This window comes from Zeus faber (assembly GCF_960531495.2).
Source record: "Zeus faber genome assembly, chromosome: 20".
NCBI classification, from domain to species: domain Eukaryota; kingdom Metazoa; phylum Chordata; class Actinopteri; order Zeiformes; family Zeidae; genus Zeus; species Zeus faber.
The window spans coordinates 16,346,911-16,374,287 of record NC_137207.1 but is presented as its reverse complement, the minus strand read 5'-3'; the positions used below and the strand labels follow the sequence as shown (position 1 = coordinate 16,374,287).

Here is a 27,377-nt window from a genome sequence, read left to right as displayed (position 1 = left end):
CTGCTTTCCGGTTCCTTCGGCTGGAAGTTTTGTTAGCGCTGGAGCTGGGAGGGCGTGGCCCACAGTCATCATGAGGAATTGAATACTCACCCACAGAGCAGTAAATTAAGCAAAACAAAACACACAAATGCCTCCCAAGACATCTTACACCGGTATTTAATTGATCGTGTACTCGTTTGTGTGATTTTTACATACATAACATTACATTACTGTATAGCCTCATGGTGTTTTTTTTTCTCCACCCTCTGGGCCAGATGTTGGTGATTGCTTGAAAGCGTCCTTGTGACAGCCCAGCTCTCTGCCTGCTGGTCTAGAGTGGCCTGGTGTGGTGCTTCAGGATGTGAAAATAATCACAAGGGAGATGATTTGCCGGCAGATCTCCATCCCCCTTCTGCGTAATTCACACCTGCGCTTCAACGTCTCTTACTACTTATATACTTGAGTTTCACAACACGTGCTCTTGGCGATAGTGTCGCTGGTCTCTTTATTATTTATTTATTTATTTATTTTTTGACAAATGTTAGGATTGACAGATTATATTTGTTTCTTCTGTTAGTATAGAGCAAAGATATGGCCCTTAGTGTGTTGACAGATTGGATTCAACGTCTATCCTTCGAATTGTACTAAATCGTTTTCCCTTTTAATATTTTCCCTCTGTAGTTCTCTATTTTATGTGCCTAGTCATCATTAGCGTCACTGAAACGAGGAAAGACGAGCTCCAGACCCTCTCTGCTCAGTAACACAAATGACTTTGGCTATAAGTTTACCCCCGATTATCCTTTTCTAGTGAGTAACGAAGGTGTTCAGGGGAAATGTAAGGACGTTGAAGTGTACTTTTTTTGGGGGGGGCCAAATGTAGCTCAGTAAGAGTCGACAGAAATACAATAACTCCCAAAAAGGACTTATTTACTTTACGGAAAGGTAAATAAGTAGGTTACCTTACACCACTGCAAAAGGGGAAGGTTTGGGCCGCTCGGCATTAGCCTCACCACTGTACCGCAGAGCTACTCAAGGTGACTCTAGATGTGGGAGCTTAAATCCAGCTCTTTGGCTGAGAGGACATGTTCAGTTTCCTGATTCAAGACCGAAAAACTGATTGGGCCTTGTGCGTAAACGCTCAGAGTGAATTTGGCATTGGGGGGAAAAAAGGGCAGTGTGGGAGGCGAGAGGGTTTGAAAAGGGAAGCAGGTACTTCAGGCAGCACTTTTAATTTTATCTGTATAAAACGCAGAGACAGTGGAGGGCGGCGTGACGTCCTTCGCCTTAATTCAAGATTTTTTTCCGTCCCAGCCCTGAGTGGTATTTTCCAACTGCGTCTGCCTGAACACCCATTAACAACTTTACTCACCCTTCTACATAGCATTGCGGTAGCACTGTGTGACTCTACATAATCCATCTAAATCCGGCCCACTGTTTGCCACTTCTCACAGCTGCCATTTTAAACTTGACCAATACAAGCTAGCTGAAGGTGTCATGGGAGGCTCATTTCATGCTCAAGGGGTTAAAGTTGCCCCAACACTACTACTACTTAAGAAAATTAAATAAATAAACAAGTTGCTGCAAACTGAAAGCTTGTGGTATTCTGATCATGGAAACCTGTACACCTTAATCATTAACATTGTTTTTAATCACACTCCTTAAGCATGGTCGGCATCCATCCACCTGATTTGTGCATCTTCACGCCACCTTCTCCCCAGTACGTGGAGGCAATCAGCAGCAAGCAGAGCGAGCTGGACAACTACATCGCCGACGGCTACAAGAACGCCCTGTCCGAGGAGAGGAGGAGGTACTGCTTCCTGGTGGACCGACAGTGTGCCGTGGCCAAGAACAGCAGCGCCTACCACAGCAAGGTGAGTAGGAGGGCGGTGACCTTTCTCGCCCCGTCAGCCTGACGTCAACACCGCGTCCAAGCGCGGTGTAGAAGGGGGACACGCTGCGGCTACAGAAGTGTTTTGTTCTTCGCCAGCGGGGAGGTTCTTGGTTCCCCGCCTCACTCCTTGAACTGCCCAAAACTTTGTGCCAAGCTGTTGCCCTCTGCTGTCATTCATCCATTGCACCCAGGGCACCGCTTCAAGGGCTCTGCTGTCATGCTCTGGCTATTCTCTGTCTCTCAGTTGCACATTTGTGTCGGTGTTTCCTCAAGCAAAGGAGCTTGGCTGAGGAAAAAGACATTTAAGCTGGAGTGAGTTCAGTTAGGGGAAGAGGCACACAATGGCCTACTTCTCCTAGTTTGTACCGTCCTTTCTCAAATAAGCTTTTGAAGAGACAGAGGTACGCAGTGAACAAGCACAGTGCTAATTTTCTGAAACAGGAAGGGGAAGCCGTGAGGAGCTTAGGGGAGGGTAGACAGTGCGGACTGGCATGACTACTTTCTCTCCCTCTAGCTGCATCACAGTTTCTCAACTCCTCTTGCCGCTGTCTTCCATGCTGATATTTGCCCCCCCCCCCCCCCTTTGCAGAAGACCGCTCAGGGAAAAAAACACTTGCATGCTGTTTGTTGTTGAGCAGTTAAAAGAAAACGCTAAGTGGCAACCGGGCAGAAGAATCCGCCATCGGCCTGGGTAACACCTACTCACAATCCCTCGCAGGCTGACCGCGAGCCCATTGACTCACTAGCTTCCACCAGCAGCCAGACACACTGATAAGCACAACCACAGCATGCACGCGCGGACACACACACACACACACACACACGTACACATCTTTCATTTTCTTACACCAAAAAAGCCCGATCAAATTCCTTTACAAGTAAACAATACATGAGCTCACCGAAACACACACACACAATTTATTCCTGTTCGGTCAGTTCTGTCAATCTCGCTGCCTGCGCCTCAGACTGTTCACAAAATATCAAAAATACTTGAACGAAAGTGCTTACCCTGGATAAATCGATGAAATATACTATTATATAAAGCAACTCTCACTTCCAGAGGGCAACCACTTAAATGGAGGTCAGAGGTCAATGACCCTATTTTGATGGGGCATGGAAAAAAATAAACAAAACAAAACATTCCCTTAGGCCCATAAGCTCTGGTGAGAGTTGGAAGCCTGGTAGGAATGTTATAGTAGGATCTAGGAATGCAAGTTATACATTTGTAAACGGATATGCCACTCTTTACTGACTGGTTATGTGTTGATGCATATGCCTTGCCATAAGATATTCCATAAGAACCAGTGGTGTCCATGACACAACAAAAATTCCGCTGGCTAGAACCAATGATCACCACTGAAAATCCTTAGATAAAACACTCAATCAAAAGTCACATTTTAAATATTCTATAGTGCCGAATAAGGGATGGACTGTGTGTGTGAAGTGTATTTGTCCATTTCTTTGCAAAAATTAGTTTATTTTCTTACCCGTAACAACAGATTCACTTTGGAGGCCAAATCTAATTTTCGGGAGCCTCATATCTTCCATTGCATATGAACTGATTCAATGCACAAGAATGTTCTTACGTAACAGCCTTTCAGATTCTGTTGCATGCTGTGTGGAAGAACTGGGGCGCTTGTCTTCCCGTGACCGGAATTAGTCCATGTTTTTCCAATTCAAAGTGGTTCACGGCACTGAATTCTCCCCATCTTCTCATCTGCACTTCCCACCATCCCTTTTTTCCTCCATCTCCCCGGAATTCACTCCCCCACCCATTTCCCTTCCGAAATCATCTTACTTACGCCCTCCTCTCTCTTCCCCTCCTCACCCGCTCCCTGTCTGTCCAGGGAAGGGAGCTTCTATCCCAGAAGATCCCCGTGTGGCAGCAGGCGTGCGCCGAGCCCAACAAGCTACCGGAGCGCGCCATGCTCCTGGCACAGCAGATGGCCGGGGCGTCGAGCTCCGCCGGCCCCGGTCCCCATCACCCAGGAACCAAGGTCATGGTCATCTCTGAGCCCATCCCTGGAGCCAAGCCGCTGCCCGTACCGCCGGAGCTGGCAGCCCTCATGGCCAGTGGAGGCATGGGGCAACAGGTTGGTCTCCCTGAGTTGGCTTGTGCCCAATTGAGCTTTATTAAGGGTGTGTTTGCGACAATTGTGCTCTGTCTGACCACTGTCAGACATATAAAGCAAAACAAATCAAAGAGCCTTTATAACAATGACACAGATATGCAGTATTGCGCAGAGGCTCTCTGTCTCTTTCCCAAATTTTCACACAACACCCACATAGATATCTGTATTGCGCCTCTAACAAGCCCCCTAATTATGCCCTGCAGTGTGTTGATGAGTGGCTGCTCTACATGCTGTTGCAACATGGGACCTCTCGGCGTGTCCCAGAGAAACTCTCGCTGTTGCAAAATGTCGTCGTTAGAGAAGCCTTGCTAATTGGCCCGTCGTGCGGAAGCCGCTGACACTCCTCAGGCCCTTGTGTCCTCCCCCCCCCCCCACACATTTCCTGCTCCTTCAGCACTGGGAGAGGATGGCCATTAGGATCGACATGAACCACTCAGTTTGGTCTGAGATTTTTAATTAAAAAGCACTGTCCTCTAAGGTTCAGATTAAAATTGTTATTTTTGTCGGCCCAGGGAAAAGAGGAAATAATGGGATAACCCACTTTAGCTTGAACACCCACCCACGCACTCACTCTCCAAAAGTCTAACTAGTTAATTAGCATTATAGCAAGATAGAGATGCACAGATACTAAATATCTAAACCCCATACAAGTGTTCAGTACCCATTAAAAAAAAAAAATTATTATCTCTAAAAGATTTACGTTCTGGCTTTGACCCAAAGGCTTGTTGTTGCTCAGTTGCCATATCAGGCCTGGTTGATCTTTTCGATAATCATCATTTTTTGACACAGATCCCCCCCCACCCACCCACCCCTGTGCTTGCACTTCAACTTCCTCATCATTATTGATGAGATGCAGGGTGTTACATAACTGCTGCAGGGTAATGGGAGATGATGAGGGAGCGATAACAAGTGCGTTCTTATGGATATGCAAATGTCCTCCCCCGCGCAGAGACTGATGGGAGGTGCGGACGGAGGGGCGCCGCTGGTGAACGGCACGGCCGGTGTCCACGGCGGCGACGACTATCAGCAGTGGATGGACGGCAAGGTGTCCCAGGGCAAGGCCCCGCCCCAGACCCAGCGGCAGGGTGGAGAGGGCTACTCAAACACCCTGCCCGTGCGCAAGGTCGCCCCTGCCAAGAGCAAGACCACACTGAGTAAGGAGATTGATGCTGTGCTGTATTCAGGAAGTCTCAAGATATTCATGAGGTCTCTCGGTATTCAGAAAGACTAGGTATTCAAGAGGTCTCGAGGTATTCAGGACATCTCCAGCTATTCGGGAAGTCTATAGGTATTCGTGAAGCTGTTCATTACACATTAGTCGTCTTATCAGGGAGCTGGTGACCAAGGTGACAGGTCTTTTTTTCCTCGTACGGTTAATCATTCCCCTCCACGCATTCCTTCTTCAACACACGTATCCTCTCCCTCTCCCCCACCCTCTCCTCCACCCCACAGCGGAGACCCGGACGCTGCCAAGGTCCAGCTCCATGGCGGCGGGCCTGGACAGGAACGGGAGGACGCGGGTGCAGGCCATATTCTCGCACGCCGCCGGCGACAACAGCACGCTGCTCAGCTTCTCCGAGGGCGACGTCATCACGCTGCTGGTGCCCGAAGCGCGCGACGGCTGGCACTACGGAGAGAGTGAGAAGAACCGGATGTGAGTGGTTCCCGCGTTTCACTGACCGTTTTTTGATTTGAGCGTGCTGTTTATTGGTGTGTATTCGGGCTTGGATCATTCAGGTTGCCTCTCTGGCTCTAACTGTTGTGCGGCTGACATGTGCGGCCTTGTCTTTCAATCCAGGCGTGGCTGGTTTCCCTTCTCCTACACCCAGGTGATCTCTGACGGGGAAGGCGACTCCATGCAGCAGCTCCGCGTCCACAAGTACACACTACGACTATTACATAAATACCTCAATGATATACCGATAGTTTAATAAAAAAAAAAAAACAGAATTCAGCATCAATTAGACAGAGTTGCATTGTCTAAGAAATATGTCAAATTCGGGAGGAATTGGCCTTGTAAAATGCTGTTTGCTGCTTTAATAATATTTGTGTTTCTTGTGTGGTTTTTTTTGTATCCGTGTCTAGCCTCCACCATGGCAAGAGCAGCAGCACGGGCAACCTCCTGGAGAGGGAAGACATGGCTCATCCGATCCCAGACTACGACATGCATTCCCGCATGGCGGCGCAGAATGCCGCCATGGCACACGGCAGACAGCAACGCCCCTACAGCATGGCAGTGCCAGGATTCTCACAGGTAAAAGAAGAACAACTCTGAACCGTCACAGGAGGCTTAGCAGTAGCTTGCGTTTGTTCTTTTATTCAAAATTTTCAGACAATCACTGGACTAAAAGCACATTGGCAGTACATTATCACTGGCTGCTGATGCTAACGTGTTTAGTGTAAACAGGCAGCTCCTTTCATTACCCTCTTCTAGAGTAAGAGGGCGCCTCAGGAGGTAGTACGGGAGGGTGCCAACTGCCTACTTAATAGCCTGACACTCCTTCTCCACCGTACCTGGACTCCAGCTCTGAGAGCTTCCGGCTGATGTACAGCACCGGTCAGGTGGGGCCCTCCACCTTCTGGGACAACACTCCCCCCAGCCCTCTCTGCGTCACGTCTGTCTGCAAGCAGAAAGTGAGAAATTAGGTGTACACAGCGCTGGCTTCACCCTGAGAGCTGGTGTTACCTTCCCAAACACCTCCTGGCACTTCTCCGTCCACTGGACCAGATGAGACGCACCCTTTCGATTTCAGTCAGACAAAGGTCTGGTCAGTTCCGAAAAGTCTGCTACAAACCTCCTGTAGTAACCTGCCAGCCCTAAGAACTGCTTTACCTCCTTCTTGGTCTTGGGTCTCAGACTGTTCGCAACCGTGTCAGTTGGATCTATCTGGGGTCAGACCAGTCCTTCACCCAAGTGGTACCCCAGATACCGTACCTCCCTTCGCCCAACGCCACACTTCTTAGGGTTGGCGGCCGCCTTAGGGAATTGAGCACTGTCCCCGCATGCTGCATGTGCCGCTCCCAGGTGTCACTGTGAATGATTACATCATCGAAGTAGGCGGCCGCATATGCCGCGTGCAGACACAGGATCAGGTCCGTGAGTCTCTGAAAGGTGGCTGGGGCCCCGAACAGCCCGAATGGAAGTTACAAATTGCTACAGCCCCGGCGCAGGAAGCCGATTTTACCTCGGACTCTGACGACAAGGGAATCTGCCAGTAGCCCTTGGTTAAATCCAGTGTCGTAAAAAACTGAGCCGGGCCTAACGGGTCAAGGAGCTCGTCGACCCAGGGAGGCTAAGCATTGACGCGCGCATTGGACTACACCAGTCGCTTGTAGACTCCTATCACCACCATGTCCAGCATGGCTTTGCGTTTATGTTTAGGCAGGCGATACGGCCGGGAGCGTACTTTCAACCCTGGGGTCGTCTTCACATGGTGGTGAATGAGGGACGTGCGGCTCGGCAGGGGGGAGAAGAAGTCAGAAAACTGGCGTAATGCAACCACGTCCATGCTCTGGCCCAGCGAGAGACGGTTACTGGAAAGGGCCCGGGTGGAATCGGTCGTCTTTGGAACCTCCGGCCCCAACTCACCCCCCCCATCAACGCAGTGGCCAGACACATGGATGCTCCCTTCTTCCACTGCTTCAGGAGGTTAAGGTGATAATTCTGAGTCTGAAGGGTCCGTGCCACTTGGCGAGTAATTTAGAGCTGGACGTAGGGAGCAACACCGACACCTTGACTCCCGGTGCAAATTGCCTAAGCCGAGCTCCTCTGTCCTATAACCGGCACTGACTTGCCTGAGCCTGGAGCAAATCTTCCCGTGATAAACACTCCAACGTGTGTAGCTTTTCTGGCAGGTCTATAACATACTGAACTTCTTTCTTACTGGTGCTAGGCCCCTCCTCCCAGTTTTTCTTAATTAGGTCCAGTACCCCCTGGGGTCTCCTGCCAAAGAGGAGTTCAAGGTGGGAACCTCCGCACCGCAAACCGAGGGTCCAACCATTTACCCCAATTATGGCAAAACTATGTCGTGGTCAAACCTAAGAACCATGTTCTTCAGCGTCTTATTGAACCGCTCCACCAGGACGTTGGTCTGGGGGTAGTACACCTTGGTCCGGGGGTAGTACACGTTGCTCCAAATTGAGCGGAAGCCCAACACAAAATGATGCGGTCCAACATGGCACGGCAGTCCCGCCGAATGTGGTCGTGGTGGACCTGCAGTGTCAGCATCCCTGCCCAGGTTTTTGGACAGTTGTCCATAGGCCTGTGGCGGCACCACCCTGGGAGGTAATGGGGTACAGAGAGGGGACTTCACGTAAAGGGGAGACAGCATCCCGCGGAGCCCCAGCCGGCCCCCTCCAGGTCATTGGGTGGGGCTGGGGTCCCGGTGAATCCTGGGGTCCTGGGGCGGACTCGGGGCTGGTCCTCCGGCCGGTTGGCGGATCAGCTCCGGGGTGTCTTTCCTCCAGATTTCTTCCCCTCCCGGACCCTGTTGACTAAGCCACTTGTGAGGGTCTTGTTTCGGGAGGTAGACTGTCGTTCTGGCGGTGGGGCGCCGGCATGGCGTGAGTTTATTATGGTTGACAAAACAAAAAGGATCGCTGGCCAAAACCGGGACCATTAAATAGTGACAATTGTCCGTGTTCCTTGGTTGCGGTGGTTGGTCTGCAAGCGTTGCAGTGACCTGCACCACGCCATCCCCACTGAAAGACAGAACAACACATGAGAACTCTCTCAGTGGGGTCTGAACAATCAGCGCGAAAGAGGCTGATCGAGCCAACAGCTGCGCCGCCGCGGGTCAAAGCCAGCCCTTAGCCGTCACCTGCAGGCCGTGGCTTAACCACGCCCCCTTGTCTGACACAATCTCTAGGTAGTTTTATCTCGTCTTTCTATGGACAAGGTACGCGTAGCCACGCACAGTTGGGCGAAAGGGGGAGGAAAAAAATTATAAAAAGACCTCTCGCACAAAAGTAGAGAAATGTTGCGCGGCTTACGTGACCAATGTAGCTCCAACAACATGGATTCAAAAGGAAGCGTGCACTTACAGCGCACTGTGCCGCGCCGGTACGTCTGCTATAGTTCTACCGTTGGCTTACATAAACTCAGGAATCGGTTCCCTCCGCATCACTCTGCCTCGACAAATGCACACACGGGCAGAGTGAGGAGAACAGTGGGTGGAGGCCATGATGTGACACAGCGCAGACTGTGGTTGTTGCTACGCTAAATGAAGCAGAGTGCTTCTGACAGCCACTCACCAATAACACAGAGTCAGGGTTTCGCTCGACAGATTCCCAATTCAAATTCAGACGGAAGGCGGTCGGGGGGAACGCTTTGTTCTCTCCCTGTCATTCTGTTTTTCAGAAGGTAGGCTTGCACAGCATCCAGCCCCTATTCTCTTTTCTCCTCTCTTACCCAGCTTACCTCTCACCCTGAGCCTTGCGCGTGGGCGCGCTTGATTGCTCCACACAGTCATGTAACAACTTTAATTTTTCATCTGGAGCTTCCGTTCCGAGGGGGAGAAAATACATTGGCGCGCACAGAGCAGATAACGGGGTTACGGGGGTGTGGGCGTGCGCTGTTTGCACATGAAACCCGCAGCATCTGTCTCATAGGAAGGAAAGATGAAAATGCGGGTAAGTCAGGTAAGGTAAGATAAGATGACGCTTCATTTATTCTCAGGAGTTGATAGCTGAAGTTGATAACCACTGTTCGTGATGAGGAGATGCACGAGGAGGTTTGATTGATTGACCTGCAGGTTGAATTACCCTGTCACCACTTGAACTGCCCCCGGTACTGCGCATGTGCATATCACTTTACAGCAATCGTATGTCAACTTACAGCAGCGTTATGTAACGTTTGGTATTTGCACCCCGACAGTTTCTGAGTGCAATTGCACGCTTACACCACTGTCGTAAAACTCGGCCCGGGGTCTGTAAATAATTTATTTTACCGGACAAATTTGAACCTTATCGGCCACGTTCCAATAACCGTCTGCAACAAACGCAGATATAAAGTACACCTAGGTTACAGCGCCCCCTACACGGACCTCGCAGCTGCAGCAAGCACTCAGCCCAGAGCTCCAGGGGAGCCACAGTGAGAGGAGGGCGGGATCCCCTGCTAGCGGTGTAGGTACCAGATGTGCTCGGCCTGACAGATCTGCTCGCACCCCTTGGCGCAATGAATGCAGCGCGGGCTGAGGTGCTCAGCATATATAGACCTCTTTGGAATTGTTTAGAAAAAGTCCGATACGCAACAGTTACAAATGAAGATGAGGCATTTTTTAAATATATTTTCCAACTGTGGCATGATAACTTGAAGTTCTTCATCTTTGGAAAACAGTTTATCTGTTTGGTATATTGTATCATAGACCTGTGATAATGACTACTGTATTATGTCATCAATTGTTAAAACCGGTCTTTATTCACATCATTGCCGTAAAGTCACTGCACATGCGCAGGAAGGGCGGATGGCGAAGTGACACCTGGCAACAGGAGCCATACCTTCATGTACACAAGTTCTCTTCATCTCTGAAGGTCTCACAATGACATGCACTCATGCTCTTCATGCATATTTTACATTTTTCTTCCTTGCATCCATTTGCTTAATTTGCTGCATAAAGTAATATATCTCACATGACAATACACACAACACAACACAACACACACACACGCACACACACGCTCACTGACACTGTGGTGTCTGCTCTGTGGTGTGCTTTGGCTGTCATCTAGTGGCTGTTTTGCTTATAGCAACTTTAACCCAGTAGTTCTTACAGGTGTTTACAATGGAGTTATATGTTTCTCTTTAGATGATCGATGGTACTTAATGCGTGTGTCATCTCATTTTACAGCCGGGAGCTGAAGAGTACGAGCCTCGCTTCCCAACCAGGTAGGACCCCTGAAACGTCTAGAAATATTTGATATGACGACTGTGGTTGGGTTGTGACTGACTTGTTTACTATTGAATTTAAAAAAAAGTACAGTAGTAATAGTATAAAGTAGTATTAGTATAAAGTAGTATCTCCCAAGTATCCAGGATAGCATTTGACGCTGAAGTCATTTGCAAGTTGAAAGGTTTTCAATTTGTTTTGAAGAGTATTGACTCCCAACATCTCAGCGGTGACCCTCAAGCTGTCCTGCAACTCTTATCACTTCTTTTCCACCTTAAGACACTGATCATGGTCACAGCACGTTTCCTGTATTTCTTTGTTTTTCTTTTTATTGTTTATTTGTTCATTTTATGTTGTGTCTTCTATATCTGATTAATTACAGTGATTTATAAGATGTAATAGAGACCTATCACTGTCTTTACTTGGAAACTTAGTCTAATGTTTTTTGGTTACATTAAGTTGGCTATTTTTGGTTTGTTTTGGCATTTTTTTCCCCCCAGTCCTTGCTTGCACTCTCACCACACTGACCCTGCCCTCCACACTGACCCTGCCCTCCACACTGACCCTGCAGCCACCCACTCACTCCCTGATTATCCCTCCATGTCAGCCATCGCAAAACCTGAGTGTCGACACCATTTGAGTCGTATTTTAATACATTCACGATCATCTGTGACTCAGGTAAAGCTGGGCAGAGCCTCTGTCTGCCTTTTTAAAAAGACCATACTGGGGTCAAATTGGGTTTTAGTCCGGTAACTCATCAACATACACAATTTAAACTACTGACTATTTTCCTGATAATAGCTCACATTTGTTTTAGATTCAGTCTCTATTTGTGTGTGTGTGTGTGTGTGTGTGTGTGTGTGTGTGTGTGTGTGTGTGTGTGTGTGTGTGTGTGTGTGTGTGTGTGTGTGTGTGTGTGTGTGTGTGTGTGTGTGTGTGTGTGTGTGTGTGTGTGTGTGTGTTTAAAACGCTTTGACTCCTTGAGGTGTTCTGCTGTTTCTTTCTTTGCTTGTTGATGTTCCTCGAGTCCGTCCCACGTTCTGGAAGCTTCTCCCTCTGTTTGTTCCACAGCTCCGCTGAGGGCAAATTGATTTCGACAGTGTGAGGACAGACAGACACAGACTCAGCCGGCCGTGCAATAGGACCACCCCCCTCCCCGACATCCCCAAACCCTCTCCCCAGCTCCCGACTTACGGCAATACAACCCTACTTGCCTCCTTGAACAATCCCCCCAGCTCCAGTCCCCTTTTTTTGGCCTCCTCCCGTTTCCTTGCAGCCTGGGTACAGAGTCACGCCGCCCGAACCCGAACGGAGTTAAAAAAAAAAAAAAAAAAAGTTAAAGGACTCAATATAGTCACTGACTGTGAATTCTGATTAAACAGCGGAATGGACATTTGTGTTTTTTCTCAGAGGAGAATGTATCCTTTGCTTGTCTTTCACGCATGTACATTCCTAGTTTTGTTTTTTATCAACGGGGAACTACTTAATTTTTTATTTTTTGCTCCCTGTCAGATAAACCCTGTTCTAACAGGCGTCCGTGCTCTCCATCGGAATAACAGTATAAAGGATTTGTATATTGATGTGTAAATGAAATATTGATACTCCTGCTGGGTCCCTCAGTATACTGTTCTGCAGTACTTCTACATTTTTCTTGATGTGAGAGTGTAAATGACTTTGTTGTTTTTTTCCTCTGAGAGAAGAGGTCACGTATCACGTGTCGACAACGACTTGACGTCACAAACTCAACGGACAGCAATGCCTTTCAGCGACGATCAAATGCCGCAAGAATGTTTACTGTACATACCTGTGCCATACAGAAGTGCTCGTCTTGAATATCTACTGGTTTTATCAAAAAAAAAAGAGGTCCCATAAAAGTAATAACTTGTCTTTTTGTGGCTTTCTGTAAACATCATGTTACCAACATAAGCTTCTGCACTTGTCGTTCCAGCCACTTATTTTAATTTTGTTATTTTATTGTTTTCATTATTTATTTATTTTTAAACGGCCAGTGTGTTTAGATGCTTGGGGTCCTTTGACTTATCTATCGTGGTGTCTCCGTATTCTACCAAGGCTGAATGGGGGACAACCGACCCTCCTCCCCCGGAGAGATGCAGGGGTCCGTGCCCCCTTCCCCCACGGTGCTACAGTACAACACGCCGCCCGGAAGCCATGTTGCCCAAAAACATCAGTGTGTGGCCTCTGAGCACACACTGTAGTCGAGTGCCTGAATATAATAAGCTCCACAATCTGCAACTATTTATTTATTTTTTATTTTTTGCTCATTTTATTTATCTTGTCAAATTCGAGGCCAGTGGAGACGGTAGGCGTGGGCGTCACGTCGTGGCGATCGCCGACTCGGGATCATCACGGGACGTTCATTTCTCTCTCTCGCTCAGACTACGGCACAACTTCTCCCGAGCGTCCCCGCATCCCTCTCCCGGGACTTGGGTCAGCGTTCATTCAGCCTCCTTGTACCTCCACGTCTTTGCAATAAAAAGAAAAAGGCTTGATTCAAAAAAAAAAAAAAAAAAAAAACTGAAAATGAGTGAAAGTAGAATGATTTATTTATTTTATTTTTTGGGGGGGGGTTGGGGGTGTGTCCCCTTTCGCTCACTGTCTTTGTCCCGTCAAGCTCGGCGCGGCCGTCGACCTCCTCGCGCTCCGTCGCTCCCTTCCAAAATCGAAAGCGGCGCCTCCTTCGCCACGAGGTCCCCGTCAAATCCCATCAAATGTGTCCAAGCTCTCGCTTTCTCTCTGCCTCCCCTAACACCACCACCACCACCCTCAGCTTCGCCAACCCCATTTCCTCCCATCTATTTATTTTTTGGATGAATTTAGAGACAAAAGTCACACGCGAACAACTGGGACCTGCCGGCGTTCCCTCCTCCCCCACGTCGCTGCAGCAGAAACCCAAGGTCCCCTGGCAGAGGGGGGGAAGCAGAAGTTTTCAGTATTTTGTTTTTTTTCCCAAATTAACCTTCATCCAAACGCAGCGCGTGGAGTTTTAGGGGCATGGATATTTTTGGAAGCACCAAAAAGGGGTTTCAGGTCGTTTTTGGTCGTTTCGCTCCGTGTGTGTGTCTTCGACCCGACACCCCCACGGGGTCTTGAGGGGCATCTGAAAACGTCAGCCCTGGAGAGGAGACGCTTCTTTGATTTAAGGGAATATTAAATTGTCTCTAAATGAATCTTGAAAGGCTTTCGCTTCTCCACAAAGTTATGTTGGGGAAATAACACTAAATCAACTAACCTTGAACCTTTTCCTCTGCTCGTACTCTGGTTGATTTATCATTTTCACTAAAAAAAAAAAGGTCTGCTCATTTTCCATTTGTTTTTATCGTTTTAACCAGCTAGCCACCACAACCCCTCCCTAGCACACACACACACACACACACACACACACACACACACACACACACACACACACACACACACACACACACACACACACACACACACACACACACACACACACACACCATCCTCTCCTCTGCCCTGGGTCGGCAGCGCCGAACACAATGTGACCGTTTCCGGTTGCATGTTCTGTGTATGGGGACTGCGTGTAGTACTGTAGTAGTACCGTAGTACACTGCATCCCATCGCACCCTGCACCACCATGCACCAACGCTGGCCTCCGCTTCTGCTGCTGCTACTAAACATGCAGGTACTGTGTGTGTGTGTGTGTGTGTGTGTGTGTGTGTGTGGTTTGACTTTTTTGTTTCCATGTGGTTTTGCACGTCTTTCCATGCCTGTCTGTGTGCCTGCTTTTGGTTTTGTTTTCATTTATTTTATCTTTTTTTTGGTCTTCTGATGTAAGTACACTACATGTATGTTGTATCAGGGTGTAACTCGCGGTGTGTCAATGTTCAAGATATAAGTGACTATATTAAGGGTATTACTGTGCTGTTTTATTGTAAGTACAGTGTTCATGCCGTATAAGGTAAAGTAATATAAAGATTACCGACGTGAACCAATGTCTCTCCTTGAGAGCCTCAGTGACGCTCACACTACAGCACTGTCTTTACCTTTGCAGTTTTGGGCCAGACTATGCCCGCTTTTGAATCGCCACCAACCCCCATCGTAAGTGACTGGACTCCTTCCGCCCGCGTCTCCACCAACCACCTGCTTCCTCTTCCACTTTCCGATAAGATCAACTATAGAGCCCCCCCCCCCCGCCCCGAATGCGCCTTTTCATATTCCTGGTTTGTGTGTGTGTGTTTGTGTGTGTGTGTGGGGCCAAGGGGGGCGTGGTCAAGCGGCGGCTGCAGACGGGCGGCGCAGGCTGCCCTCCTTGGCACCGCCACTGTTTGTGACCAATGGGGTTGTCCTCAAAGTGGTGGTCTGGCTGTGGGCAGGTGGTTGGACCTTCTCGTGCAGCATTGCTTAAACCCATCGAGCACCTCTGTTTTGCATGGGTCCGCCACACCTATTTCCACCTCGATCGTTCCACTGTGCGCTGTTTTGGCCGGCGTTCATCTTGTTCTGGGATCTTTTGGTGCATGTTTGTTTCTCTGTATGTAAAATATATATATATTTTTATTTTTTAAAGTTCGGCAATTTCCGAGACTGTACACAGCGCCCCCCGTGACCACATCTCTCTCTCTCTCTCTCTCTCTCTCTCTCTCTCTCCCTCTCCCTCCCCCCAGCTCCAAGCTCCCCTTCGAGCCAGCGGTGGAGGCCCCAGCCAACCCCCCCGTTGCGGAGGACAACCGGTCCGCCGACTCCCCCCACTACGACCTGGTCCGTAAAACCCCCACCCCGCCTGGCCTGTACTGAGGCGTCCCACACCGGCAGAAGCAAGAGCTTCGGCTCTTACCGCAATACTAAACTAGTGCTACCAAACCAGTGGCAAACACTAAATCTTCTTCCTTTTTTGTTTTTAGTCGGTCACCACGGCCACGGAGTCGTACGAGTGTTCTGTTTGAATCGCACTGAAAATCCTGTGACAATGTAAACTCCTTTTTCTTTCCAAGTCTTGGCCTTTGACTCCGCCCAAAAGGTTTCTTCTCTGTTAGCCGCCGCTAACTGTCTCCACATTCAGACCGTGGGCCCCTGTGATTCGCGGGAAGCTGAGAAACATTTCTGTGATGTGGGGGAGGGGGGGATAACTTTACATCTCCTTGCCTTGATTAGTCAAAGAAAAAAAGGCCTTCACCCCAGTAAGGTTCACGTGGGAGGGGTGTGCCGTCGATACGAAGACAACAACGTGCTCCGTACGTGACCTGGAGCCCAGGGGCCGCCGGCGCTTACTCCAAAACCAGCACGGTGTTTCAGGAGAATCTTCAGGAAAATCTCTCAACTCATTTCAGAGAACCTAAACAAAAAAAAAAGCCTAACCGAAGAAATCCACTACACGTGTTGAAATATCAAGCACTCCCCTGTCAGGACTGTATCTGAAGAACAATGTATTCACTGAAGATCTGTTATCAACGTACAGTACGCTGCTGATCAAATCAAATCCACAACACACAGACTTATTAATAGTTTGGAAATCGTCTTTTGTTGGATGGATTGATCATTAAATTCATTCTTAGTGAACTTTGAATGACTGCCAGTTGATGTCTGGCGCCGTGTGACGATCGCCGTCACATCATGATTTCAACAATCGATATGTAACTTATGGATGAATGAGGTCTGTGGGAACCGCTGGTGTGGCATGAGAGGAGTACGTTGCTCCGTTTCCAAAATGGATGTTAAGAGTGCATTTGGGTCCATGGTGTTGTTGCGTAATGTGATGGCGCACAGTTCCTGTTTATCCAAGTTGCTTTAAAAATAAAAAATAGATTTAACAAAGCATACTATGCATGTCCTGTGTGTGTGTGTGTGTGAAGATGTCCAAAATCAAAAAAACAATTCCCATTTCCTCATTGACAAATTATCTGTAATTTATGGAAACACAGATGAAAGAAGACAACAAAGAAAACAATGACAAAATGTCTGAACCAGACGCTTTTTCTTGTTGGATGTGTAAAACTGGCTTTATTGAAATTTTGATCAAAGGTACACATGTCATTAAGTGTCCACGCGTGAGCGGCGCACATACGTACCGACGGTGTTTGTACTGCCCAGTGCCAGCCCGAAAGCTGCTCCCTTCCTCCACCCGCCAGGTGGAAATAATACTGCACCCCATAAAGCGACATCTCTTTGGCAACAAGAAACAGGATCTCTCCTCGTGCGCGCTCTCTCTCTCTACCACACGTCAACATTGTCAAGGTTAAAAAAAATATGACGCTTACATGAACATACGCTTCCGAGATGCTAAACTATGACGGCGCATTGGCGCCTTTTCGGGGTCAAACAAACACTCGGAACACGACTACGCGGCGATCTGAAAGGGGACGCCCCCTGATGCATGTCTTTTTTGTTTAGTACAGCGAGCGCGAAGGCGCAGCAGCCGGACAACCGCGCTCCGCCTTCAACCCCTCGCGGACTCTACGCCGACGGAGAAAGACTCCAGAACGCACCAGGGCCCTCGTCCCTGGGAGCAGACGGGCGGGGAGCAACTGTCGTCGAAATCGAGCCGCCGACGCCTCCGTGTCCGAGACGCGGTGTCGTCCGGTGCATTCGTGCGTGGTGGAAGATGACGTTCTGCTACTGCCCCGACGGTCGCGACGAAATCTGCCGTGAGACGAAACCCAAAATGTGGGCGAGTAAGACGAGGGACGGTTGAGCGGCTTCCCGGCGCTTCTGGTTCTCGCGTCGCGAAGGGCTCCGCGCGGCGTCTGTGCTGCCAATGTACAGGCGGTGATGGCGACGGCGTTGTGCAAAACCGATTTCCGCTGCGCGAGAGAAGCCGACTCGCACACCCGTAGAGGTGGAGGTCCGGAGCGGTCGCCAACGCAACCATTAAACCGCGATGGCTCCCAGGAGCGAGCGACCTGAAAGCCATCTGCGGTTCTGTTTTGGGCTCGAAGGAATGAAAGCGTCCGTCTCCATCTCGTGTCCATCCCCTTAGAGGGAACCTTGGACGGATGGATTCTACGTCGTTTATCCCTTTTTCTTTATTTTATTTTTTTTACGGTTCTGTCCATCCCTGCATCGTTCTCATTGAAGCTCCCGAAAGACAGGCCATCCGCACTGACGCTCCGTGTGGTAGAAAGCAGGAGATGGACGTCCATGTAAAACAAAATTACAAATAAACACACAGAACTTCACAAAATCCATCGACCGGGTATGATCAGCCTTTTTTTTCTCGGTCCGTTTTACAAAGACGGACGTTCTGTGACCGGACGGCAGCTTAATGAACGTTCCCTTTGCCTCCTTCTTTCACGTGTCTGTATTGACAGAACTCGAGTGTACGAGTGTATTACTTGCGATACTTCAAGGATATTCGTGCCCGCTCGCATCCAAAAGCGATCCTTTATTGAAAATGAAAATGTCAATATATTGTGGTGGAGAAATATTGACCCCCTTCACTTAAATAACCTGCTGACTCGGCAGTCGGGAGTCATACTCTTCGTGTTCAGTAAAAAGGGAGTGACGGCGAGCTTGTGATGGCTTTCAAAGGTCTTTCCTTAGATGAACGTTGTCCTTGTCTCAAAAATAAGCAGAATTGCGTCTCACCCCCCCCAACCCCGCCTTAATAAATCTTTTTACAACACATATATATATTATTATTTTGTAAATCTCATATGGTAACATATGCTTTTTAAATATTCTAAAACAGTGAGCTCACTCCTACATCCCGATGAGGAGGCTTTTTTTTGTTTTGTTTTGTTTTTGTTTTTTTTCTTCTTTCTGTCCGTAAAAGAGAAGAGGCACTGGTCTCGGAGTGTTTGTGTAAAACCTGACGTCCCCAAATCCCCAAAGTCTTGTTTGTCAGCAGAGTCGTCTCCACAGCCTACTCCTCCCTGTCCCCGTCCTCGCCGCTGCCTGCGAGGGGAAAAGGTAGGGGGGGGGGAGGGTTGCACCAGATTACGTAAGTGTGTGGTTGAAATGCAGGGGTTCCCAAACATTTACAATAATAACTTACAATAATTTTATTTTATTTTTTTACATTTTTAATATATATTTTTACGCAAAATACTAGGCCTTATCCCGACTCAGAACTGTGTCCGTCGAATCGTATTTGGCTGTTCAGTACAAAGATTCTACAGCCTCCCTTCCGAAACGAACTACATTTTTCCGAGCTCCCGTGAACGCAGCATCGCTTCCTGCTCTGGAGCGCTTTCAGCCGGCGAGACGTGTCTGTGTAGCCCTGCCAGAATATACAAATATATCCATGATTCCCCTTATTTGTAATTCCCCATTGAAATGTTATCCCTGTGTATTTTGTAAACTTATGTGTGTTTTATCCGGTTGTTGTGATTATACCGACTGACAAAATGTAATAAATAAATAAATAAATCAAAACAGAGTGTTCGACTTGACGTGTCTCCGACGGATGATTCGACTCCGTCAGCTTTCAGGGACCAACCTACTAAATACATAAACTCACTAATGAAGCTGGGTTTTTGTGTTAGGTTGAAGTTAAATGTTGTGTTGTACTCCAAACAAAAAGACTTGGCAGATCAAGTCTGTAGAATCTTTTTTTTTTTTTTTTTCCGTTTCCCCCAAGAGATGGGGAGAAGGGTCCTCAGCCAGAGATTGGGAACCCCTGTCTTAGTGATCAGTGGCCCTACTTGAGTGTAATTTGTCAAAGTGAAGGGGACTTAATGAATTCTAATATATGAGGGTGTGAAGAAGCCATAATGACCACTGGGCAGTTGTGATTAGCCACTGCACACTGCGCTGAAGAGAAACCTCTTTTGGGAGATGTTTTTTTTTTTTTTTGTTTTTTTTTTTTGTTTCTCTTGTATAAGTGGATTACGTGATGCTGATTACTTGTGAGATTACATTATGTCAGGAAATGAGGAGCGGCTCCTTGTTCATTGTTGCGCAGTGAAATTTTTCTTCATTTGCTTATTACGGTTTAGGGTTAAGTCTATCGAGGATAACTCTAACAAAATCATAACTTATTGTAGAGATTTAGTGTCAAACGCTAAGTGTGGGGGGGGGGGAAACAAAACAATCCCTTAACGATCTGAAACTGCAGCCAAAGTAGCGCAACGTCAAAATAGGAGGATCTTTTCTATTTATTTCTGTTCGGAAAGCTGTCCTCTCGGCGACGACCCACCTCCCGCGGAGTCCACGTCGGAGTCCGACACGTGCGTGATGGAGAAGCGCGACGCGCTGGAGGGCGACACCGTGAAACGCGAGTACTTGGCGGGCGGCGGGGGCTCCAGGACCCTCGGGGCCGAGCGGGGCGGAGGCGAGTCTGACGCCATCTTGGACGTGGGCAGAGGCAGCAAGGGGAAGTCGTCCTCCCACTCGTAGCCCGCACCTGAGAGAGCGAGAGGGAGAAAATGGTTCACGCCGCACTGCAAGCTGGTAGCGTGACGTCAACTTTTTTCTTTCTTTTTTTTTTTAACGAGGTTTTTAAAGGCAGCGGTGCGGAAATTACTGATTGGTGATCTATACAGAGATTCTAAATTGTATTCACCGCGGTGCGTTACCCAAAAGCTCTCAAAGGACACGAAAATGTATACATTAACTCATGGCTCGCAGCTTCTGTTCACAACCGCCACGCCTCAAGTCACTGAATGGTCGAGGAAGCTGTTTCTACAAGAGGTAAAAAAAACAACAACATTGTTTTCTTTCACTTACTCTCCTCCGAGATGTTGCCATCTGAGGAGTCATCTGAAAGGGCAAGAAGCCTTTCTTGGGGTTTTCTCTGCGAACTTTGACCCTCCTCTCCGGAGGGGAAGCCATGCTTAGCCATGCTCAGCTCTTTAGTGGGACTTTCCTAGTGACAGCAAAGGTAAGAGGATGAAAAGTTAGAGCCTAGGAGTGTTCACTGGGTTAAAAACAATGCCGTGGACCTTCCAGAGTGGGTCGTTGGGAATTCAGCGTCAGTTTGTCACCCACCTGATCGAACAGATACACGGTGACATCGTCAAAGAAGGACACCACTTTCTTCCCGCGCTCCAGCTCGTCATCGATGGTCCCCGCAGTGAGCGGGGTGGGCATTTTCAGGAGGCTGCGCAGGTTGTGGGCGTCACTGCAGTCGCTCACGATGACGGGCACCGGGTGGCACTCGTCCTCGCTCTCCTCCCCGCCGCTTTGTCCCTGTGCGCTGTACGGGCGCAGCTCCTCATCCGACTCCTCGCTTTCATCCGTGTCGGCTTCGTCTTCCCATTCGGCAGGGGAGGCTCGGCCCCCCGCCAAATGCGGGGGCAGGGGAGGGGGAGGCGTGGGCGGGGGAGAGGAGGAGGAGAACCGCCGGGTGTTAGTGGTCTGCTGCAAGGCCACCTCGTCCTTGGGAAGGTTGTGGTGGATGTTGCCGGAGGACCCGCTTTGGATCACCTTTTCAGCCGGTCCTGCGTCGGCTCCCTCTAAAGATTGGATGGCGTCGTCCCCGCCTTCTTCTGGCGGATGGTCTACCTTGATGCTCTCTCCGTTGAGAGCACCGATCGCTTCTTCCATGGCCCCCACCACCTCCGCCGCCCAGTCCCCCAAGGAGGAGCTGTCTTCCTGGATTGGCCATTCATCCAGCTCTGCCTCAGCTGAGGGGTCCAGAGCTGGCCCCGGTCCCTCTGCCCCCGGTTCATCGGTCGGATAGGCCTCAGCACCCCGATGAGGGTGAAGGACTGTTGCTGCTGCGGTGGCTTCTCGGTCCATCTCAAGTTCGATGTTTACATACTTTCTTGGATGTTCCACGTTGTCCTCTTCTTCCACCTCCTCTTCGTTCTCCAGCTTCTCACTCTTTCCTTCTGCCAAGTCATATTTTTCTTCCCCCATCTCTTGGTTTCTAAGGAAGCTCCTCCCTGGAGAGCCTGGGATTGTCTCGTCATCACCTGCTTCAACAGGAATCTCCTCCTCTTCCTCCCTGGAGAGCCTGTCGTTCTCATAGTCCGAGAAATAGGCAGAGTCTCTGTAAGGGCTCTTCTCACTCAGCGGCACGAGAACCTGGTCGCCCGTCTCTGAGGATGTGAGAGTCAAGTTTTCACCCTCTGACTGGTTGTCCTCAATGGTGATCACATCTGCCGCAACACTCTCTTCATCCAACTCCTCTTCCTCCTCCAGGCTGATGTCAAGATTTGTATCTGCTGTCGCCTGGTCACGGGGCTCATGAGGCTCCTTGAGGACAAACTCTGGGCTTTCGTTGTTCTCTGTGTCGTAGCCGCTGTCCATTGCCTTGGGAGAGCTGGATGGTTTGGAGGATGCAGGGCTGAAGCCCTCACATGACCCCGCCACAGAAGGGATGTCCACGGAGTCCATTGAATTGGGCGTTCCGACTTGATTCTGCAGGGACTTGAGGGCCGGCGAGGTGATCAGCTCGCTGGACTCATCGACAAAGATACCTGAGGTGACATCAGTGATGTTATCAGTCATGTCGTTGTCGTCGTCGTCATCATCGTCTTCACTGCAGTCGAGGATGTCGATGAGGCTGATACTGGAGCCACCTCGCTCCACCCCGCTGTCCACCGTCTGACTCATTTCAGACTCTGGCTCCATGAGGGCAACAAGCACATGTACATCATCCGCCAGGGTCATTTTAGACATTGTCGGTGAGACCGCCTCTGTTTCAAGCTCTATCTGATTTGGCATGATAGTGATTTCATTGAGTGCACCTTCAGTTTTTTCTGTAATGGCGCTGGTAGAAAGCTCAGCATATTGCTCTGGGCTATGAATACTGCTACTTTCAGCCTTTGGCAAGGCAGGTTTGGCCACAATAGGTCCGCCAGGAGCAGGTGACAGGTTGACTGACTCTTCAGTGGTTGGAATCGTAATAACCTTATCTCTGACATAACTGTCATGGCTATAGTTCCTCACCAGCACGCCTGTCAGAGGATCAATAAAGTGGGTGTGGCAGCACTCACCCGGCCCCAATAACGGAGTCTCTCCTTCATGGCACAAGTAGCTGTAGGCATTGCAGATGTTGGAGGGCACCGCTGCATGGTGTTTGCTCAGACTAATGCAGGCACTGCTGTCGTTGACCTGGCGTGGTTCCAGGTAGTCAACAGGTTTGTGGAAGGTAAGGCTGCATTCTTCCGGCCAGGAATCCTCAATATCCGTACTGGGCATCGTGTAATGGAAATCCACATAAGCGTCCTGTCTGCAGCTGTGGCTAGCCCGTCTGTGGTGGCTCAGGCCACCGTGGCCGTGTTTGGCTGGCCATGTGTTACAGGTGTGCCTCTCCACAAATATGTCCTCCTCCTCTTCCACCTCCGAGTCGCTGTCCCTGTGGCCGATGAACAGAGCCCCCTCTGTCTCCATGTTGATGCTGATGGAGTGGCTACCATGCCTGGTGTGATCAGCTTGGCCCGGCATGGTCTTTCGTAGTGAGCCCATCATGTCATAATAGCCGCCTGTCACATTCTTCCCGAGGATGGCATTCTGGCTGGTGTCCAGGTAGGGATCTATGTAGGTCTGCTGGGGATGGGTACCGAGACATGGGGTTATCCCCAGGGGGTTCTCCAGCTCTCCCAGAGCCTGGCGCAGGCTCCTGGACCCCCAGCTTTCCTGATGGGACTCCATAGGCGGCTTAGCAACTCCAATCAAATAGTGGCGATCCATGCCCAGAGAGGGAGAGTGTTCAAAGTAGTAACCTCCGTCTCTGTCTTTATACGACACATAGTGGCCGGTCTCCCAGGGTCTCATCGGGCTGCTGTCTGACACCCGCCCCAATAAAGGTTCCATTGTCAGTGAAATGGCCGGGCTTGAGTCGTGCGAGTCATAGGTGTCTGCTTTGTTGACGTCTGCCGACCAATATGACTCCATGTTTTTGGCTTGTGATGGGCAGGCCATGCATTCCCCCGAGTCGGCACTTCCAGTGAGGAAGCTTCCGCTGCTGTCCTGGTAGTCGGGGGTGTAGGAGCACATGATGTAGTCCAGGTCAATGTTGCAGTCCACCGGTTCCTCGATGCGGATGTAGTACTCGCTGCCTACTGAGGGGCTCTGGGCGCTGAGGACCGGGACCACACCTGGACCGTGGAGCTGCTTAGCTTGGTAGTAGGATGGCGAGAGGCTCCCCATGGGGCGGCCTCCAACTATACCCCCCGGTGGGTAGAACGTATCCTGGCAGTGGTGGTTGAGGTGACTGAGGGTGCCGGAGGGGGGCGGGGCGTGGTAGGACTGCTCTGCCCTCGCCTGCTCCCACTTGTATTCAAAGTTGAGACCGTGGCTGGTTTCGGTGACGGTCAGTATATCATCGCCGGGTTCCGAGTGGTAACCGTCGCCTGCCGAGAATTGCTCCAGCAGTGGGAAAGAGGAGGAGGATGGCGGGTGAAGTTCTGGCGGCACGATGGAGGCCCCATGGTGGCCACCATGTCCGGCAGTCGGGCGCAGGGAGTTCCAGCGCCTCTCAAAGTCCTCCTCGACTTCGCTGGCCCCCTTGGCACACAGGTAGCTGAGCAGGAGGTGGACTTCCTCCGCATTGGGTCTCTGGTCTGGCTGTAGCCAGCAGAACTGCATCACCTCATACCTAGCCCCCCCCCACAACACACATAAAACACACAAATCCATAGATTAAAAAAAAAAACAGCACATATGTCAATATCAAGGCCCGCAGGCCAGACACGGCACTCCACGACTTTTAATCGGGCCCGCCGATAAGTTCTGACAATCAATTGAATGTGGCCCGTGCGCTGGTGTTTAAATTGACGTCCGTGACAATACAACATTGAAACCCAGGAGGCACTGACGCGCTGCACCCTCACGCTTTTATCAGAGGAATAATAAAGACCAAACATGTGCCTGGGTTTCACCAATGCGAGCGAGAACGGAGAGGGGCGTGTCTGCGGCTGTCCCGCCTTCTCTGCCTCTGAGCGCACGTCAGAAAAACACTGTCTTATGTCTTTTATTTACAACTTATTTGAGGTGCGATGATGAAAAACTTGAGTGACTGCACTGTTCATGGATTATTACATTTGGCGTTGCGGCGCCGCGACATACATAAAGTGAGGCATAGCCATCTTGAGACTGCTCGACGGCTTTTTAGAAGCGTTCTAACATGTTTGCCGATCTCGTGTGTGTGTGTGTGTGTGTGTGTGTGTGTGTGTGTGTGTGTGTGTGTGTGTGTGTGGGTGTGTGGGTGTGTGTGTGTGTGTGTGTGTGTGTGTGGGTGTGTGTGCAGCGAGTAAGCCACAGCAGCTTTATACTAAAGTAGAATTAGTTTTGTGAAATTATTTTATACAAACAATTGTTCAGCATTTGATAAATACTATATTGCTTTATTAATCAATGCCTTCTAGCCTACTCATATTTCTTCAATAAAAAAAATAAAAAATCATTGTAATAAACGTCCGGCCCCTGATTTTATCCGCAGCCCTCAGCGTGGCCCTCCGACGCCCCTGACATCGTTATAAATCACATCCAGGCTTTTAGAAAGTGCGCAATGTACGGAAAGAGGGAATCATTAAAAGCAGCCTCCAACGCAGGAGATGGAAAGCCAGCTCCGAACAACATTTTTCGTTTTCATTATAAATCGGGAAATGAAAATGAGACGAGGGAGAAAATGGAATAACTTCCCGGAGATAAATCCACTCCCGGTCTCCAGAGGTAATGAGTTTGTTTCGGCTTGTGTTTTGTCTCGAGGGGCTTTGAGGATGGAGCGTTATGATGGAAGGTTCCCGGTGCTACGGCCCGGGATTACTGACGGTAATGAGAAAGCAGTGCTGGGAAATACGTTTTCCTGTATGTCCTTCTGTATCACCTCTGCTGTATACCCCAAGAAGCTGCTAAGACTACTGGTCCTACGTGTGCTTGTGTGTACACATGTAGGAATATATATTATATATACTGTATATATTTAGTTGTTTTTGTGTATGTGTATCAGTGTGTACATGTAGCTGTGTGCTTGCAAGTACATGTTGTGTATGTTTGTGTTTAAAAGAAAGGAATCAGTCGGTATCAGTCCGATTCACACTTGACACCAAGAATTTATAGCATTTATTGTTTACCACTTTAAAAACATACCTTGGAAACCATTGAATGGATCGAATAATTCCTCCCAAGAGTAAGCACACAAAACAAGTTTTACGAAAATACAGTTTGATTTTAGTGAACACACCATGGAGTTGGCCACATCGATGTAGCTGTTGTAGGTGTAAGTTCCAGAAAAACAACTTGTAAAACATAGAACTATTTCAACTTGAGCTTTTTGAAATTAAATAATAATATAAAGTGTGTGTATGTGTGTGTGTGTGTGTGTGTGTGTGTCTCACCAGCGCTCGGCCAGGGGCACCTTGAGCAGGGGCTTGGGCAGCCTGAGCTGCTGTTCCCTCACAACGTAGGTCAGCACCTGTCTGTCCAGGTAGTGTCTGTAGGGCTGGCTGCCGAGCTCAAACAGCTCCCACATCGTCACGCCGAGAGACCTGCGGGGCGAGACGGAAAAAATCGTCCTTCCTTAAAATGGAAAATTTACATGATTAATCTTAATACAATAAATGCCCCGAATTCAAGTGACCGGCTACTTTTTCCCCAACGTTAGAGCATTCTAAAGTGTAACTACATATGTAAATGAGTTTTTCCGGCTGGTGCCTGTGTCCTTTTGGTTGCTCTTTTGGACATGCTCTTATGTAATTATGTATATGAGCGTGGACACAGCATGTTTATGTGTGGCTTTGCCTGGGGCAACGACGTTTATGTATTTGGTGAAAAGGTTGTGTGTGCGTGTGTGCGTGCGTGCATGTGGATCCTACCAGATGTTGCTCTGCTGGGTTTGGTCGGCCACCAGCAGGTTGCCGTGCACTTCATCCACCAGCTCCGGTGCGATCCAACGCAGAGGAACGTACACTTGATCTGACGATACATAGTAGTCGTCCTGCCGAGATGTCAACAGCAACCAATTAGATGAGGAAAGAAAGAACACTCCAGAGATATTTGTATGAGATGCCATCACCTTTGGAGCCAAAACGTTGGAGCAAATTAAAAGAATAACATTTCAGGTTCATTTAAAAAAAAAAAAAAAAAAGAAATATATATACACACACACACTATATATATAATTTTGTTTTCATTTTAAAATGCTGACCCGTTAATAACCTTGAATGTGCAAGCCTACCTTGTACTTGGTGTGCGAGAGGCCGTAATCTCCAATCTTCACCGAGACGTCGGCAGTGAGCAGGCAGTTCCTCAGGGCCAGATCACTGGATGGGATGGGGGGGGTGGGGCAGGAAGCAGCCGAAGGGGTGAAAGCGGCTGTTAGACTTCAATTATTTATAACCTTGTCAAATTGGAGAGAACAGAGGCTTCTGCATGCAAACAACTTTAGATGACAGAGAGACTGCAGCAATCGATCTTGGGCTTGTAGCGCCGGACAAAAGCGCTTAACGACATCGTCTGTATTGGTGAACCAAAAAAAGAAAAGCTGCTTTGTGAGCTGATTTACCCACGAGGGCGAATCCCTCTCTCTCTTTCTCTGTGTGAGCGGGGACGCTCGGTCGCCCCACACTGAAGACACGTAGTCGCCCCCTGCAACAAAATCACTGATGCTGGAGTGTATGA

General features: G+C 49.1%; 2 protein-coding genes across 4 annotated transcripts in view; one reads left to right on the top strand and one right to left on the bottom strand.

Moving 5' to 3' along the window:
- baiap2b (BAR/IMD domain containing adaptor protein 2b) overlaps nt 1-15,821 on the top strand; it is a 51,471-nt gene extending 35,650 nt beyond the window's left edge. The window contains exons 7-15 of one of the 3 annotated variants that reach the window (XM_080021014.1): nt 1,698-1,850; nt 3,718-3,963; nt 4,952-5,156; nt 5,455-5,656; nt 5,801-5,881; nt 6,088-6,256; nt 10,851-10,888; nt 14,923-14,969; nt 15,536-15,575. In XM_080021014.1, coding sequence (XP_079877140.1) covers nt 1,698-1,850; nt 3,718-3,963; nt 4,952-5,156; nt 5,455-5,656; nt 5,801-5,881; nt 6,088-6,256; nt 10,851-10,888; nt 14,923-14,950 — 1,122 coding nt within the window. In that variant the 3' untranslated portion in view covers nt 14,951-14,969; nt 15,536-15,575. Of the gene's footprint in view, nt 1-1,697; nt 1,851-3,717; nt 3,964-4,951; nt 5,157-5,454; nt 5,657-5,800; nt 5,882-6,087; nt 6,257-10,850; nt 10,889-11,960; nt 12,128-14,922; nt 14,970-15,535 lie in introns of those variants that run through there. The other 2 variants (XM_080021012.1, XM_080021013.1) reach the window with 2 other exon arrangements.
- Nucleotides 15,822-16,845: 1,024 nt separating this feature from the next.
- The window catches only part of aatkb (apoptosis-associated tyrosine kinase b), a gene marked incomplete at its 5' end in the record, with an annotated part of 48,752 nt that continues 38,220 nt past the window's right edge, over nt 16,846-27,377 (bottom strand). Inside the window, 7 exons of the mRNA XM_080021232.1 lie at nt 16,846-18,761; nt 20,005-20,211; nt 20,535-20,673; nt 20,796-24,354; nt 26,096-26,245; nt 26,573-26,694; nt 26,935-27,019. Coding sequence (XP_079877358.1) covers nt 18,730-18,761; nt 20,005-20,211; nt 20,535-20,673; nt 20,796-24,354; nt 26,096-26,245; nt 26,573-26,694; nt 26,935-27,019 — 4,294 coding nt within the window. The 3' untranslated portion in view covers nt 16,846-18,729. The remainder of the gene's footprint in view (nt 18,762-20,004; nt 20,212-20,534; nt 20,674-20,795; nt 24,355-26,095; nt 26,246-26,572; nt 26,695-26,934; nt 27,020-27,377) is intronic.